Source organism: Sceloporus undulatus, chromosome 1 (genome assembly GCF_019175285.1).
Source record: "Sceloporus undulatus isolate JIND9_A2432 ecotype Alabama chromosome 1, SceUnd_v1.1, whole genome shotgun sequence".
Classification (NCBI taxonomy): Eukaryota; Metazoa; Chordata; class Lepidosauria; order Squamata; family Phrynosomatidae; genus Sceloporus; species Sceloporus undulatus.
The window spans coordinates 52,441,068-52,459,814 of NC_056522.1; the positions used below are offsets into that span (position 1 = coordinate 52,441,068).

Consider the following 18,747-nt stretch of genomic DNA (forward strand, 5'->3'; position numbering starts at 1 on the left):
TTCCAGTCTGTGATGGTCACTCCTGCTGTCTTTTTGGCCTGGACAAATCTTAGAATTATAGGCCCTTATCACACGTGAGACTGGAACTCCAATCCAGAGGCAATCTGAAGTGAAGGAAGCAGAGTCATTTCGAATCCAAGGCAATTCACGTGATGAATTATCACACGTGAAGAACGAAATTGTGGTGATTCCTGAGTCAAAGCGGAGCGAGTGCACATTAAATTATCACACCAGTACATACCAATTTGAATTGGGACCCTTGCGCATGCTCAGTGGGGCTCTGAACGCATTGTGAACCTTTGCACTTCCGAGGTGAAGAAGGGGGCCACTTCCTGGTTCCAGTTTCACGTGAATGTATCAAGTCTCACATGAATGATAGGGAATGTCACCTATCCCTACATGCCCTCTGCTTCATCCAAATGTGTCACCTATCTCTAAATGCCCCCTGCTTCATCCAAATGTATCACTGGCAAAATTATTATTATTATTATTATTATTATTATTATTATTATTATTATTATTATTATTTTGCAGAGAAATTATTATTATTATTATTATTATTATTATTATTATTATTATTAACATTTCCATAATAATAATAAGATAATAAATTTCTTTCACTGCAAAATAATCAGTGTAGAAGCTGCAGGTTTACTTGGAAGGATATCCTTTGGATCTGAAGGAGATCCCTTTTGGAGGAGTGCAGAAATGATCTGGTTTCCCTTATTCTCCATGATCCCTAAAGTGCCACCTCCCTAAATCCAATCTATTCTCTTTCCCTTTTTAACAGTTGACTTCTCTTAAATTGCATCCGCACTGGGGAAATAATCCAGTTTGACTCCACTTTAACTGTCCTGGCTCAGTGCTATGGAATCCTGGCAGTTAGAGTTTGTGCAAAGTAGGAAAAGCTTGATTAATAATTTTTGCTTCTATGAGAGTTCAGGCTTGATTTGCTCAAATACTTCATTTGTCTTCTTAGTAGTAGTAGAAGTAGAACTTCTCCAGCACCACATTTCAAATGAGATTATTTTTTTTCTTGCCAGCTTTCTTCCCTGTCCAGTTTTCACAACTATACATAGAAATTTGACACACAATGACCATCAGAATATGCTACCATGTTTGTTGATATTACTGTAGATTTTGTATAAAAACAGAGTAAGGACATTTTGTTGTTGCTACTGCTGTTTGCCGAACACATTAGTGAATGAGGTTTAGAACTGCAAATACATTGCACTTGTTCAAAACAAACTCTGCTTAGATATACTCTGTAATTTGGAACATAGCTGCTGAACCACCACTTGTACAGAAACTCAGTGACCCAGCTACTGTCCAGATTGCTAAGTTAAGGATTATATATACAACAAGTTTCAAAGTTAACACAACTTTCTCATATATGTAAGCTTTCCATATGCCAGTATTACTGTATGTAGTGTGATTACCATGTTTCTCATTCCATGATTCCTATTTAATTCACAATTATTTTTATTCATTAATTTTCCTTTTCTTTTGCTTTTCTCCCATTCTCTTTTTAAAAATTTGGGTGGATTTTGCCATAGACCACGAGAATAATTTATGTTTTGTAGCACTTGGAAAAATCTTGCATCACTTCTTTTTATAGATTTCCTTCTGCTATTCTGTGGTACGGTGGTATAGCCTGCCACTCCAAACCTCAGTAACATTCCTCAGGCACCTTATCTTCTTTCTAGATTGTGTCCAAATTGCTTCCAACTTGTCAGTATCCTTAATCATAAAATCATAGCATTGGAAAGGATCAAAAAGGCAACCAACCAGCTCTCTGCAATAAAATTTCATCCATCAACTGACATCTCCCACAGTCGTCTTTCATGATCCAGACCACAGTGTACCACAAGTAAATGTTCAGCAGAAGGTGCCTGATAGAAGCCATCATTATTTTTTGAATGCATGAAGTGGACAAAAACTCATACTGAAATAAAATGCACCCTTTGAAATCTTGTCAACTGAGTGCTATTTCCAACATTTAACCACATTAACTGTGTTGCAACAATAACTAGTGTCATGTGTATGGCCTGAATTCTGGTGGTCTAGAGCACACTTCATTGAATTAACAAAATCTTGTCTTTGATTGGGATATATCTCAACCAAAGTCAAGATTCTGAGATATACATATGGGATAAATTATATGGTCTGTGTGCTACCTGAGAACCCTTGGAGACAAGTGTTGCCCTTTAGTCTCCTACCCACCATAAAGCCCCTGGCCCCGACTCCATTTTTACTGTAGAAAATATAACTCACTGCTCCTTTAAAAGGCTGTAGACAAGTCTTAATGACCCCCTCCATTCTTTCTGAAATTCAGCCCAAAAGGTGTCCAGGTATGATGCAATGCCACTTTCAGTGCACAAAACAGTAGCTGTGATGGCACACTGTGGTGTTCCATCTATCCAGATAAAGGTAGTTCCTTGACATGGATGTTTAGTCCATGTCTGCACAGCTTGCCCAATCCTGATAGATGTATACATTAGGTCAGTGTTACTTTATGAATTAGTGCAGAGGATTGTAATTGGGCTTCAGTGTTAAATAGAGTTGCTAACTGAAAGCCTATAGCTAATTCTTAAAGAAATGAGTGTGCCATAATATTTTATTGTCCTGATGTCAAACCTGCACTCAGGAAAAGAAGCCTCCATGAGGAATGACTATGGAGAAACAGAATAGTTTCCAGTTGGCAAGGGGTGAGGTAAGGCTGCATTTGATTACCCTGTCTGATTAATTTATGATTGACATATCGTACATAAAGCCAGACTCAGAGGGAGGAGGCATGAAAATGGAGGAACGAACACCAACTATTTAAGAGATGCAGATGACACCATACTACTAGCAGAAAATAGCAAATATTTGGAACATCTGTTGAGGTGAGGTAAAGGAAAAGTACAAAACCAGGGCCACAGTAGAACAGTAGAAAGAAAAATAATGACCACAGATGTTTTGGTCATTATTTTTCTTTCTACTTCAAAGTGAATGATGAAGACACTGAAATAGTTACAGATTTTCTAGACCTTCACTCAGTCATTAATGAAACTGGAGTCAAGAAATCAGAAGAGTAGGACTTGGAAGAGCAGCTATGAAAAAATTGTCAGAAATTGAAAATATAAATATATGTGATTGAATTCTAGTCTCAGGATTGTCCATGTCATATTTCCAGTTTCTTTTTATGGTTGCAAAAGCTTGCAGTGAAGAAAGCTGATAGTGAGAATAGAGTCAATTTACTTGAAATGTGATGCAGGAAGAGAATTCTATAAATACCATGGACTGCTAAAATGTCAAATGAACAGGTCTTAATAATAATAATAATTTGTTTTATTTATATACCGCTATTCCAAAGATCATAGCGGTGAACAGCAAGTAAGCCAATTAGCAAGTAAGCTAATTTGCCCCCAACAGTCTGGGTACTCATTTTAGCGACCTCGGAAGGATGCAATCCTGAGTCGAGCTTGGGCCCTATTGCTGGTCTTGAACTCGCAACCTTGTGGTTTTGAGTGTATGGCTGCAGTACAGGCATTTAACCACTGCGCCACCAAAGCAGATGAGCCCTGAACTCTCTCTAGAAATCAAAATAAGGAGACTGTAGATAAGTCTTCTGTTACTACTGTAGATAAATTCTGTTAAGGAAGCCACAGCTCAGAGTTTGCATGACCTTAGCAGAGCTATTGCTAACAGAGATACTTGAAGGTCTCCCATTCATAGGGTCAGCATAATGGCAGTTAACAGCAACAAAATCAGGACTTTCCCTGAGATTCCATGGCTAAAACGTAAGACTTAGGGATAACCCCTTATGGTGTTGTCATCAGGGCAGCTCCCCTATGTAGTCTAACAAATGAGAAATGCACATACACAATTTCAAAGACAGTGCTGTCACCTGAGATTCTTTCACCCTGGTAACTAGAAGAGAGGCCCTGAAACTGTATGGCTTGCAGGGGGTCCCTTTGATTGTATCACATCACCCACTGAAATTAAATCTTTTAAAAGGCAGAACAGATGTTGCCAGGACCTCTACTTTTTTTTACATCACAAACAGAGTATATGGCAGTCTCCTCAGTAGAGCCCAGTTATTCATGTTGGGTTCATCTGTTAAAGCCAGCAGCCATCCGGAAATAAGGGTGTGGAGACCTAAAATACTAGCTTGTACAGCTTGAAAGAAAAATGACTAACTAAAAGGAGACACCCAAGGTGTGCCTCTCATGTGGAAAAGTGCTATTTATTAAGTTTGTTCCATGCTAGTTTTGTTAGACAAAAATGGAACTTGTGGGTTTTTCCGCTTTGTTTTCTTAGACCAGATCTTGCCCAGACAATCAGTTAATCCCAAATCTGCTAACAAGGATGTTTATATTTAACTGTCCATCAGAATTTCATGACAATGATACTGTCCTGGCCACAAAAATCATAATAGAGTGTGTCATCCCACATATATCCATGATTTAATGTAACTGAGCTATTTTTTGCTTTTGTCTCTCTGTAGCAGATTAAATGTGATTTTTTTTAAAAAAAAATTAAGACAGTTAAGAGACGTGGCTCAGATGTCACTGCAAACTGAAAAAGTGGAGATTGGTAGGATTACACTGCCCATTTCTAATTATCATGGATTCCATAAAAAGTGGGATCTGCCAGCTTCTCCCTGCAGTGTATTTTTACAGGCTTCTCTTTGTTCAACTATAAAATATCTGAATCCATTTCTCCCTGTCTTACAAGAAATAACTTTTGGGATGCTTCTGTCAGTTTGAGGATATTGAGATATGAAGATTAAAACCTGGTGTATCAGCAGAAAATTCACAGGAATTATTTTAGAAATATTTTCATATAACAATACTGTGTGTTCAAGTGGTCTTTATTTACTGAGGACTGTTAGACTATTTTATATAGCTGCCCTTCTCTTGTATTACTTTGTCTTTTTAGGGGATTTGAGTGACTTCCAGATCAATTGAAATACATGGCTAGTTTCCTAATCTTTATTTTTCTGTATGTCCCAATACACTGGTGCCTCGGGTTACGAAATTAATTCGTTCCGCCATTCCTTTCGTAACCCGAAAATTTCGTAACCCGAAAAGGCTTTCCGTTAGCACTGGAAAGCCTATAGCTGCACTTTGCAGCATTTGAATTTCGCGCCGAAATGAATTTCATAACCTGAAAAATATTTCGTAACCCGAAACAGTTTTTGCCAATCCAACTTTTTCGTATCCCAGAAATTTCGTAACCCGATCATTTCGTATCCCGAGGCACCAGTGTAGTTGAATTTCAATATAAAAGGGAACATTCATCTTCTCTTTAGTATACATACATGTAAATACTTGTGCGTGAACACTGATCCTAAACTATCAATATCCCCCAGAGCACTTCTAAATCCATTATTACAAAATAGAAATAATATGGTTCAATTGCAACTCTGCCCAGAGAAGGGTATCCACCAAATTCAGTGACTGGCAAGAAGGGGATTAGTCAGAGAAGCAACCAAAAATCCAACAGTAACTCTGGAGAGATCCACGACTTAGATAGCAGAAGTCATACATAGAATAATTATCACCCATATGCTCTACAAATCTGGGTTTTAGGAAGAGTGACAAGAAAAAAGCTACAGTTAAAACAAATCCATATCAAAACTCATTTAGAAAAGGCATGTTGAAGTCACTCCAAACATATATTTGAGTCAAAAACTATGTGAGGCACAAAGCCAATAGTTCTCATTGCCACATATTGCATGATGGTGGCCACATTATACTGTGGGATGCCTTTCTTCAACAGGGATTGAGAAACTAGTCAGGGTTGAGAGCAAGATGGATGGAACTGATACAGGGCAATTTTACAGGAAAACCTGTTTCATACATGGTGGTGGGGTGGAGGTACACCTTCTAGCAGTGACCCTGAACATATTGCCAAGGTAATGCTGGAATTACGCCAAAAGACATGTAGCTGTAATTGCTGCTAAATGTAGCTCTACAAAGTATTGACTCAGGAGCACTAAATATTTATGCAACCAACAAATGCCAGTTTGTTTTTATTTACTCTTATGAAAGAGGAAGAAAATATAATGATAGAGAACTATTGGAAATTATATCTTTTTTGGAGAAAAAGCACAATTATTAAATAATAGCCCAAAAAGAATGATAACAATAATAATAACAGAATAACAACAAAAAGAGACAGTGAAACAGGATAAAAATAGATCTGGAAGATTATTAATATGAGTCATTAGGAGACATTAAGGAAAATACAAATGATATGCAGTATATGCAGTACATGGAAACCATGCCCTATGAGTAACGACTTAGGGAGCTAAGAATTTTTAGCCTGGAGAAGAGAAGGTTAAGAGGTGATATGATAGCTCTGTTTAAATATTTGAAACGAAGTCATATTGAGGAGGGAGCAAGCTTGTTTTCTGCTGCTCCAGAGAACAGGACCCGGAACAATGAATGCAAGCTACAGGAAAAGAGAGTCCACCTCAACATTAGGAGAAACTTCCTGACAGTGAGAGCTGTTCGACAGTGTAGTGTAGTGGAGTCTCCTTCCTTAGAGGTTTTTAAACAGAGGCTTGATGGTCATCTGTCGGGGATGTTTTGATTTAGATTTCCTGCATGGCAGGCGGGGTGGACTGGATGGCCCTTGTGGTCTCTTCCAACTCTACGATTCTACGATTCTATGTTTCTATGATTCTATGAATATATGGTGTACACTGGGAATTCTAACATCAAAGAAGAGTAGTAGTGGTTTATTCGGATGTTTTAATCAAAATAAATTTTTAATTTTTTTTTTAAAAATTGACTCATGAGGACTAAATACTTATGCAACCAACAAATACCTGTTCGTTTTTATTTACATACTTTTTGTGCCACGGTAAAACATTTTCCACTTTCACAGTGTTGAGTATCTTCTATCAAGTGATAACAATGCACATTAAATCCCTTTCAATTCCAGGATGAAATACAGCAAAATTTGGCAAAGTTAGAGTTGGCAAAGGGTTAACACACTTCTGCAAGGCACTGTATATGATTCTTTTCTACACAGTTGTAACTGAATCGTCTTCCAAACTGAAGGATGGGAATTTTCAGTCAGAAGATGTCTTTACTTTTCTTTGCAGCATTCATTGTGAATATTGAGAGAAAGAGGAGGCAGCCTTTCAAGACAAACAGCTTAGATCTTTTTCTGCTGCTAATGGAGTTGAAATTTTATAGCCTGAATATTATAACTCTGTCTCCCGGTGCCCCCATGGCCAAAGGTGGGATTGCCCTCTGCCTGTACTGATGTCCCTTCAGACCATCTTAACTGACAACAATAAAACAGCATCTTGACAAAGTGTACACCTTGTGACTCTAGCATTGACAATTTTTTTCTTTTCCTGTATGGTTTTTAACACTTTTGCCTGATGAAGAAAGCAGTGGAACTTCACAAATGTGCACAATATCTTTTATGCATTTTGGTTGGCCCAACAAAGGTATCACCGTTTTGTGGATTGTGGATGTTGTGTTTTGCTGTGTGGCCAACATGGCTCCCCATGATGTGTTTTTTGGGTTAACTGGGTGAGTGCAAGTGCAGAGGGAGGAAAATCCACTTACAAAATCACTGTTGTCTACTCCCAGACTATCCATGGTTACCGTTTGATTTTCCATCTAAGGGCACTATTTCTGTCAAGATTGCCAAAACAGTATGCATGCAAAACTTTATTTTGCACTTGTCTAATAAACATATCAAAATGTGATTTTCATCCTTTTGTCTTTTTAAAATGATTTTGGAAATGAAAAAACAAAATTCAGAAGCATTCTAAAAGAAATGTCTATTTACTTGTCCTTTGTTTTAAATAAGCCTTTATCCTGCCTTTCCCCATCAAAGACTGCTCAAGAAAGTTTAGTGTACTGTTTCTTGGGGATGCTTTTTGATGTTCTTTTCATCTTCCTGCCCTCCAGTAAAAAATGGGTTGGCTTTGTTTTTATATTAAAATAATTGTACAAATATTGTGAAACTTGCCAAAATCATTTTTAAAAGGGGAGGGAGGGAAATAATGCCAAGCACGACTAGGGTTTTTAAGAAACATATATTTAATTTTGGTGAGTGGAGCCGGAGGATTTTTATTATAACAGAATTAGCCAGAGTACTTAAATAAATGTTGTGATGACATACCTACAAGGGTAAAGTGGTGCTTTATCATACAGTCCTAAAACTTAAGTGGGGGGTAGGTGGTGGGCTAAAACAAAGCAAGGAAAAAGAAGAATCACTGAGTACAATTTTTCTGGCATATGAAAGTAATTAATGAAGTTTCACTATTGAAAATACAGTGTTACTTCATTTTGGCTACCAATAATGAACAATTTGTGTTGATCAGTGTATGAATTTCAGGGGATGTTCTTCAGTCATGAAGTTTTATTTTAAAAAATGCTTATGAATCAGGGTTACAATAATGGACAATTTGCGGTTATCTCTGTTTATGAATCCAGATTCAGTTTCACTTAAAGGGAGAATTACAAGTAAAAAAGTGTTGATCTATAGGACAGCATGTGTCACAAGTTCTCTGTTTCAGTAATCTAACTATCTTACTGCTCTTGTTGCTAGGTTCGCTGAAGCTAAATCTCTGGGAGGAAAAGTAAATGAAATGCGAAATAAGATCAGTAAGTATAATATTCAAAATGGTGGCTAAATTTCTAAGTTTTATTACTTGAACTGTTGTAAAATAGTGCTTGATCAACTCTCGTTAGAGAAATTTGGCTGCTTCTCTTACATCATTACCACTGCTTGCTCCTCCTCCTTATCTTTGAGTCTTTGGGATTTTTACAGAAAAGGTAGGGTATAAACAAAGAGATTGATTTATTGTTTGATCTTTCTACCTATTGAATTCCTGCTGTTAGAAAAACTCTTTGTTATGGGTGATGTCTCGTGCTGCCGGTGGTTTGAACTGGTACCAACTGGAACAGATGCAGTCTTCTCTGGAACTCAGGAACAAAGTAACTTCAACACAGATTTTTCACTCAAAATGAGTGTTTATTTACTTTGTTGCTATTTACACTTTCACAGCAGGCTACTATACATCTATTTTCTTTCAGAGTCCATGCTAGAAGAAAAAACTTGAATATGACATCAGTCTTTGTTCTCTCAAAAGATCAACTGTCCCACCAAGTGGACACACCTCTTTCCCATGAAGTCACCATACTACATAAGAGCATAACAATAATACATTTTGTTTATATTATGTCTCAGCAAATGTCCTTGAAGACTTGTTCTTCCAGGCCTAGACTTTCTGGCCTGCAACAGGAACCATTTTAAACCTTAGTTAACCATTGACACATCTGAACATTTTCAATACAAATTAGAAATACTGTATATTTTAACACCTGCTACATTGCTTGTTGCAGGGGATGGTTGGAGAGAGAAGCATGTTATCAGATAATGAAGCGCTCTATTAATAATTTGTTATTTTTAGCTGCCCTCGACTCATGGCGACTCTTTGGATGAGACATCTCCAAGCCCCCCTATCCTCCACTTCTCCACTTAGGTCTTCTAGATTCAGGCCTGTGATTTTTCTATGCAGCCGCATTATAGAAGAGTTTATTCCTGGCATTTTGCCTGCATCTGTAGCTGGCATCTTCAGAGGGTCAGCCACAGATGCAGGAAAAACATCAGTAACAAACTCTTCCAGAACACAGCCACGTAGCCTAGAAAACCCACAGAAAACTATGAATGCCAGCCATTAAAGCCTTTGTCTTCAACTCAGGCCTGTGACCTCCCTGACTGAATCTATCCATCTGGCATGTGATCTTCCTCTCTTTCTACTATCCTCTACCTTTCCTAGCATTATTGTCTTTTCTAATGAGTTATGCCTTCTCATGATGTGGCCAAAGTATTACAGCCTCAGTTTAATCATCTTGGCTTCCAGGGAGAGTTCAGGATTGACCTGTTCTAGGACCAATTTGTTTGTCTTTTTGGTTGCCCATGGTATTCTCAGCACTCTTCTTCTGCACCATCTGCCATACTTGGTGATGGGGAATACAGTTGATTGGGTGATTCTAACTTTGGTGTTTAGTTGTAGATCTTTATTCTTTAGAATCTTGTCTAGTTCTTTCATCGCTGCCTTTCCCATTCCTAGCCTTCTTATTTCTTGACTGCAATCTCCATTCTGATCAGTGTTTGATCCAAGGTATGGGAAATATTTAACCATTTCCATTTCCTTATTGACTAGGTTGAATTTATGTAGATCCTCTGTGGTCATTTTTGTTGTTTTCTTTATGTTTATCAGCAATCCTGCCTTTGCACTTTTTTCCTTGACCTTCATTAGTAATTGTTCCCAGTCCATGATATTTGCCGCTAGTAAAACATGATGTTGACCACATATCTCAAATTGTTGATGATCCTTATTTCTTTCTTTATCTGTATTAATAATACAGTCAGCCAATAATGTGTTGTAGTTTGACTATTGAACTAGGACTCTGGCAATCAGCCATAGAAATCCACTGGGTGACCATGGGAAAATCACACTCTCTCAGCCTCAGAGAAAGGCCATGGCAAACCTTCGTTTGCTCCATGCTAAGCTTGGTTTAGGGTTGCTACTGTTGGAAACAAGTTGAAGGCACATGACAAGGCAATTATGACTTTTTGTTGGAAGAGTACTTAGAAATTCTTGACCACAAAATATCAAAATAAATCTTATTAATTACAAGCCATGGAAGGTATAAAACATTCTTTAGCTAACTACTATCTTTAACCTGGAGAACGAAAATTGAGGAGCGCAGTAATCACTGGTGTCTTTAAAATGGGATCTGGTGATGACATCTCTGTTGCAAAGTTCAAAGAGGCTTTCCTCCCCACCCCTATTCTGTCTTCCTTAATTCTTGCTAGCTCCTGAGTTTTACCAAATAAAATAAAGCAAAATGCACTTCCACTTTTAACACTGTAGCTTGCCAACTGTGATGGATAGTGTCCTGGGCTGGAATGTGGACAACTAAGATTCATATCTTTTGTCATATGATTTATACCCCCTGGATAGAAATAACTATAGACCAGTCTCGTTGTTGGCATTCTTGAGCAAGGTGATCGAGGGGGTGGTTGCCAATCAACTACAGACAATCTTGGATGAAACCGATTATCTGGACCCATTTCAAACCAGCTTCAGGGCAGGATACAGAGTTGAGGCAGCCATGATCACCTTAGACGATGATCTCCGTCTGGGCATTGACAGAGGAAATGTGACCCTGTTGGTGCTCTTGGACCTCTCAGCAGCCTTCGATACCATAGACCATAGCATCCTTCTGGAACGCCTGAGAGAGTTGGGTATCGAAGGCACTGTTCTACAGTGGTTCTGGTCCTACCTCTCGGGCAGATTCCAGATGGTGAAGCTGGGAGACAGTTGCTCTTCTAAAAGAGAGCTAAAATTTGGTGTCCCCTAGGGCACCATCCTGTCTCCCATGCTGTTTAACATTTACATGAAGCCACTGGGAGAGATCTTCCGGAGACATGGGGCAGGGTGTTAGTATGCTGATGACACCCAAATATATTTCTCTATGTCTCGGACTGATGCAGTGACTAAGGATGGCATCTTCCCTCTGAATGCCTGTCTTGGGGTGGTAATGGACTGGATGAGGGAAAACCGACTCCAGCTGAATCCAGGTAAGACGGAGGTACTCATTATAGGAAACCTGAGCCTGGGTATGGAGTTATGTCAGCCAGTTCTGGATGAGGTCACACTTCCCTTGAAAGACTCTATCTGCAGCTTGGGGGTGCTCCTTAACTCATCTCTTCACCTGACAGCTCAGGTGGATGTGACAGGAGCACTTGTTATCAGGTTCTTCTGATACACCAGCTGCACCCCTTCCTGGAACTGGGAGACCTTGAAACAGTAGTACATGCGCTGGTCACCTCTTGATTGGACTTCTGTAATGTGTTCTACATGGGGCTTCCCTTGTGCCAAGTTCAAAACTTCAACTTGTACAAAATACAGCCAGGTGAATTACAGGTACTTCTCGTAATGATCACATAACAATGGTTTTGAAATCCCTTCACTGGCTGCCAGTTAGTTTCCGGGCAAGGTACAAGGTGTTGGTGATTATCTTTAAAGCTCTATATGGCTTGGGTCCGGAATACTTAAGGGAACGCCTTCTTCCGTACTGTCCATCTCGCACTCTAGGGTCATCCTGGAAGAATATACTTCAGCCAATAAAATCTAGACTAACCTCGGTTACCCAGAGGGCCTTCTCTACCGTTGCTCTGAAGCTATGGAATGACCTGCCAAAGGAGATCCACCACATTTCTACTCTTACAGCCTTTAAGAAGGCTCTTAAGACGGATCTCTTCCGGCAGGCCTTCCCTACCTAGTTCCACTCCCTGTTTACTATGACTTATGTCGTTCTGTCCACCAATTCGTCTCTTAAATTTAATGAGAAGAATTAAATTAAAATTAATTAAAATAAAATTCTAGTCTCAAGAAGAAGAACCCTCCCTCCATACCTACTGTCATCATCAGACCTGGGAGGGAGTGAAAAAGACAGGCCCAGTTCCATCAAGTCTAGCTGTGAATTCTTTGACTTATGTCACTCTCTTTTATCTTATCTTATTGTATTTTATTATATTGTATTCTCTGTATTTTTATTGCTGTAACCCATCTGGATTCCTTGTGATTGGATGGGCTATAAATAAATCATTATTATTATTATTATTCATCTGTGAAGCATACAGATAGCTTTAGATGAATTGCTTTACATTATATGTGTTGGGAAGATACTCTTAACATTTTGGTAAGATAGAAAGCAAATAAAATGAATTTTCATCATACCATTACCATCATCTGAGATCCTTCCTCAAGTGTCCACATCAAATGAAGTGGCTTTTTTTTTTTTTTTTTGGTGGTATTCAGTCTGTGGAATGGCCATCTCAAAGAAGTTTGTCTGGTGCCTCAATTTTTTCAGTACATGGTCACAAGAATGCAGTCTTTGCTGTCTGCATTCCCCTCATTGATCCCCCATCTTTATTGCTAAGATTTTACATGTTATCTGAGGGCCCGAACAGACAGGCCAAAATAAAGCTGCTTTGGGTCACTTTGGAGGTATGCTGTTTAAATGACACACGCATCTTAAGAGACCAGAAGCTGTATTCTATTTCTTAGGACTAGAACGTGGCTTTGGCGTGGCATCTGGCCCCTTAGGATGTGTGTCTCATTTAAACAGCATACCTCCAAAGTGACCCGAAGCAGCTTTATTTTGGCCTGTCTGTTCAGGCCCTTAGTTTCAATTATTTCTTTCAATGCTAGTACCGTATTTATTTATATAATACCCAAGTCTAAAGCAGGGTTTTTCTTGGGTTTCTTCAACTGAACCAAGAAAACTGTACAACAGACAAACAGGAACATTCAACTGAGCGTGACTAGTTTTTACTACTTAGTACTCGGTGAATCATTCATTATACCTTACTTGGTAACTAACTTGCCATAATTATACTAGAAAACCAGATTGCAGGAATTATAGGCATCTGTGGCCTACAGTTATACTTAATTTACTTTTATTGTTGTTTTGGTTTTATTCAAGCATTCCTGGCTGCCCCAATGTGCACAATCAAGGCCAGATACTTCAGTATCAGTTTCTATTTTTCCAGCCAACACTTAATAATATAAAATTTTCCACCACAAAGGTCAGTGGAGGACCTTTTGGTAAGCCACTTGGTGCAATGTGGCATCTATTTTACCAGTCTTGATTATTTATAGAGGTAGTGACAGACAACTGTTGCTGTAGCTTGAACATCTGTTACGTATACTATATTATTGCAGTTTTCCATAGTAGTAACCAATTTTTTACAATACTGCAGCTCCTTCCGATATGATCTACTTCAGCTACTTCCCAAAGAGATACTTTCAAGATTGTCTTCATTGCTGGATATTTTGCTTCTTATTGAAATGTCAGAAATGGAAAAACTAGCATTTTAAAACATTAAAAACTGAGGTCAATTGCAGTGTGAGAATTAACTGCTGCTCCAGAAGATCCCTTTCATTTTTATCTATTTCTGTTCCACAGATCAGAGAATTCAGTGGTAATGTGTGAATACATCACTGCTGATAATACTTTACAGAACACTTATAATTTGCAAACTGTAATTGTTGTTCCCATTTTAGATATAAGGAACTTAGGCTCGGTACATACCTGCCTGAAGGTCTGGGCTGGCGGCAGTGTTTTTTCCTCCACAGGGAAGCCACACCCGCCAAACTGCGCAGCTTCCCCATGGAGGAAAATGAACCTGTGAAAAGTGGGTTCTTTTTATGCTACGGTGGCGGCGTAACAAGTGCGCCACTGGTGCACTGTGATGCACTGGTTACGCAAGTACTGTGCGGCATTGTGCATATGCCGCATGGCACTTGCGTAACAATGGCGGCACCCATGTATACAGGGTGCCGCCATTGTGATGCCCTTGTCACGTGCTAGGATTGAGGGGCGTGTGGGCGGAGCGTCCCGAGACAACCCTAGCATATGACGAGAGGTCACAAAGGGCCGGTCTGTACTGGCCCTCAGATATGATTATGAAAGTGGAAAGACTAGAACAGAGAAGCCCTGCACCAATAATCTAATAGTCTATCCACTAGACCCAAAGGCTTCAAAGGAAATTTGATTTTTAAACCTTAACACCTAGTTTTATGTGTTGTGGCGTGGAAAGACGCACTGTGTCCACCACGACCACCTGCAGAGTTGAACCACGTCAACAGGACGCCAGGGAGAAGGAATCTGAAGAGATGTCTGCAAAGGTATTCAGGCCTTGAGTTCCCGGCTTGAGGAATAACGAAAAGAGCACTTCAAGTCTTCACTCTACACGAGGACTTTAATAAATAAGTTACTTTTTCAACCAAACAAACATAACAACAAAACAGAGAGGCAGTTACTCTAACACCAACTGTCATAACTGACACTCTGTCTCAGAAGGACACTGACTGCATCAACATTCCATAATGCAAGTGTCAACTGTCAAATCCCAACTGTCAACATTCCAACTGCCACTGGAACTGTAATAGGTTCTGCCACCGCTCCACTTTGTGGTCACATACATGTCATTTCTTAACATTAAGGTCATTGGAACAGAGTCTAGATAGTGATAAAGAACCCCTGGGGGAGAAAGTGTCTGTTCAGCCTTTTAGGAATTGGATCATATATTATGCTGTTCTTCTAAATTAATCATATGTGGGAATAACTGAAGAACAGATTTTTGAGCAAGATTGTAAAAATCATAGTGTGTCATGATATCCAGCTCTTTAAATCATGGTCTAAGTTTTACTCTGTGTACACAAGTGGTTACTGGGCAAAGATCAGCTAATAATAGTAATATGAGGGCAATACTGTTCTAGTGATCTTGTGGCCTAAAATGTCTGTATGCATGATGATGATCAGTCTTTAGACACTTCACAGCTCATTGCTGTATTTAGAATGTCTGGATATGGAAGAACTTGGGAATTCTTTTGGCCTAATTTACTTAGTGAGATGACTGCAGTTACTTTTTTCCGACTGAGGATAGCAGTGTAGTTATAACAAGCTCTGCACAGGCTGCCTTCAAAAACTGTTCAGAAGCTGTTACTGGTGACAATATTGTGGCCTAGCAAGGCATTGTATTACCTTTTCTGTAACTTTCTGTAACCTTCTCAGGCACACAGCTGGAGAGGATTTTGACTTAAATATCTTGAGTGACATAGGCAAATTTACACTCCTCTGTATATCTGGTCTTGAAAAGATGTTGGAACATTACCTCCCCCTTGTTCCATGAACCCTTAAAAAACAAGGGTATGAACATAGGCTTGGTGAATCCTCTTCCCTTGGAGATGTTTTTTTTAAGTCCAAGTTGGATTTCTTCGTCAGAAATAGGTAAAGGTTTGATTAACTCCGGTTTTGAGGTCCCTCCACTGGCTGCCTATCAGCTTCCGGGCCCAGTACAAGGTGTTGGTTATCACCTTTAAAGCCCTAAATGGCTTGGGTCCAAACTATCTTAGAGACCGCCTCCTCCCGTACAATCCTCCCCGCGCTCTCCGGTCCTCTGGGAGGAACTTACTGCAGCCTCTAAAATCTAGGCTTGCAGCAACCTCCCAGAGGGCATTCTCTGCTGTCGCCCCCAAACTCTGGAACGACCTGCCGGATGAGATCCGTCAGATAACATCATTAGACAGCTTTAAAAAAGCGGTCAAGACGGATCTCTTCCGGCAGGCCTTTCCAGATTAACCATCCCGGCCCAGGTTCCCAGGTTCCCTGATTCCCTCATTCCTCCCGTGGCCCCATCTTAGAGATGGTTGAGGATCAACAGAGGGATATCAGGGTTTTTAGTTTTAATTGCTGTTTTTATCCTTGATATTGTATTTTTAATATGTTATACTATTTAATACTGTCTTAAGGGGGGGAGGGATAAAGTGTTTTTAATTGTCATATTTTATATTTTACTGTTGTTAACCGCCCGGATTGGTTTGCCAGAGGGCGGTATACAAATAAATATTATTATTATTATTATTATTATTATTATTATTATTATTATTATTATTAATTTTAAAAGGAGATGTTTTGATTGTGTATTCCTGCATGGGAGGGGGTTGGATTGATTGTCCCCTGTGTTCTCTTCCATCTCTATAATTCTATTATTTTAGATGATGATGATGATGATATTATGATATTATGTTATAAATATATTATTAATTATATTAATATAGAGTAAGGCCTAGTAAATCAGTTAAGCTCTTCTGTTGTCATTAGTATTGATTAGATCAGTTACACATACAAAACATAGAACAGTAGGCTGTCAGGCTTTAATAAACATGGCTAGTGTATTGCTGCAGATAGTGTTTTCTATGCTGATTAAAACAATAATTCTCCAGATTTTCTTTTCAATATTGCGTTCCATAAGTGTTGTCATGTTAAGTAAATAAATTTCTGGTTTCATCAAGAATTTAACTTTATAGATCTTTTGTATTATTTCATGTATTTTCTTCCAGAATGCTTTTATTTTGGTACAGGACCACCACATATGGTACATTGTCCCCCTTGTTTGCTTACATCTCCAACATTTATCGTCTTTTAATTTGTATATCTGTTTCAACCTCACTGGAGTATAGTACCATCTGTTTGCAATTTTCATGAAGTTTTCTTTTAGGTCTTGTGCCGCAGTAAATTTATTAGTTCTTTCCCATACTTTCCCCCAATTCTCCAACAAAACTGGGTGTCCAAAATCCTGGGCCCATCTGTTCATCGAATCTTTTATGAGTTCTGCTTCTGTTTCTCTTTCCAATACTATTTTGTATATTTGGGCTGTTTTCTTTTTGTCCTTATTCCAGATTACATTGTCTATATCATTCAATTGTTCTTCTATGCCTTCATTCCTTATGTCTTCCTTAAATTTATTTAGTATCTGTAAATAGTTAAACCAATGCAGTTTCGTTTCCCCCTCATTGATCTCTTCAAGGCTCTTAATCTTTATGTTTCCTTGTGGGTCCTTCAACATCAAATCTTTATAAGTGAGCCAGTGTTGAGTTTCTTCCCATCTGCCAAATAATCCTTCTTGGGCAGATGTCCATAAAGGTAGTCTTGAATATAACTTTTTTCTAATTTTTGTCCAAGTACAAAATAATGCCGTCCTAATGGGGTGGAAATTGAATGCCTTATTGACTTGAAATTTTTGGTAGCATAAATAGCTGTGCCAGCCATAACGTAAATCTGATCCTTCAAGTTCAAGTATTGTTTTGTTTTCTAACTTTATCCATTCTTGTACCCAAATAAGGTGCGATGCATATAAATATAATTTCAGGTCTGGCACAGCCCATCCTCCCCTCTCTTTAGCATCCAGAAGTGTGTCCCACTTTATCCTAGCTTTTTTCCCTTTCCATATGAATTTTTTCAATTCTTTATTCCAATTAATTACTTTTTTCTCATCGCATATAATAGGGACATTGATAAAGAGAAACATAATCTTTGGGAGGATCATCATCTTTGACGCTGCAGTTCTATCTAATATGGACCACTCCATATTATTCCAGCTTAATAAGTCTCTTTGAATTCCTAACCACATTTTTTTGTAATTATTTTCAAACAGATTAATGTTATTCGTAATCCACACTCCTAAATATTTTATTTTCTTTTGGATTTTACATCTTGACCTAAGCATTAGTAGATCCTTTTCTTTCTTTGTCAAATTTTTAGTTAACATATTTGTTTTCCCTTTGCTGATCTTGAATCCTGATACATTGCCAAATGCATTTAGTTCCTCCATCAAAAAGTCTATATTACTAAGCAGATCTTCAAGTATTACCACCATGTCATTGGCGAAAACTTTAATTTTATGTTCATGGCCTTTGATATGCGTTCCTCTTATAGCTTTATTTCCTCTGATAGCATTACTCAGCACTTCCATTAATGCAATGAAAATCAGAGGTGACAGAGGACAACCCTGTCTTGTCCCCTTGGTGATTTGTAGTTCCCTTTTTTTGCTGTTATTTATCAAAAGATGTGCTTATTGTTTCTTGTATATCTCCCTAATATGTGCCAGGAATTTCCCCCCTATATTCATCCTTTTGAGAATTGATAACAAAAATTTCCATTTCACGTTACCAAAGGCCTTTTCAGTGTCGAGAAACAGTAAAGCCATATTTTTTTTATCACTATGAACATTATAGTATTCTAAGATGTTATATACCGTTCTCAGTCTTCCTGGTAAAAAACCATTTTGATCTTCTTTTATTATTATAGCTAATACTGTTTTCAACCTGTTAGCCAGTAGGGTGGTATATATTTTATAGTCTAT

At 38.5% G+C, this 18,747-nt stretch overlaps 1 protein-coding gene across 3 annotated transcripts in view; it reads left to right on the plus strand.

Moving 5' to 3' along the window:
• KIF6 (kinesin family member 6) overlaps window positions 1-18,747 on the plus strand; it is a 239,282-nt gene that overhangs the window by 148,731 nt on the left and 71,804 nt on the right. For all 3 annotated transcript variants that reach the window (XM_042444496.1, XM_042444501.1, XM_042444492.1), the window contains one exon: window positions 8,569-8,624. In XM_042444496.1, the coding sequence (XP_042300430.1) occupies window positions 8,569-8,624 (56 nt within the window). The remainder of the gene's footprint in view (window positions 1-8,568; window positions 8,625-18,747) is intronic.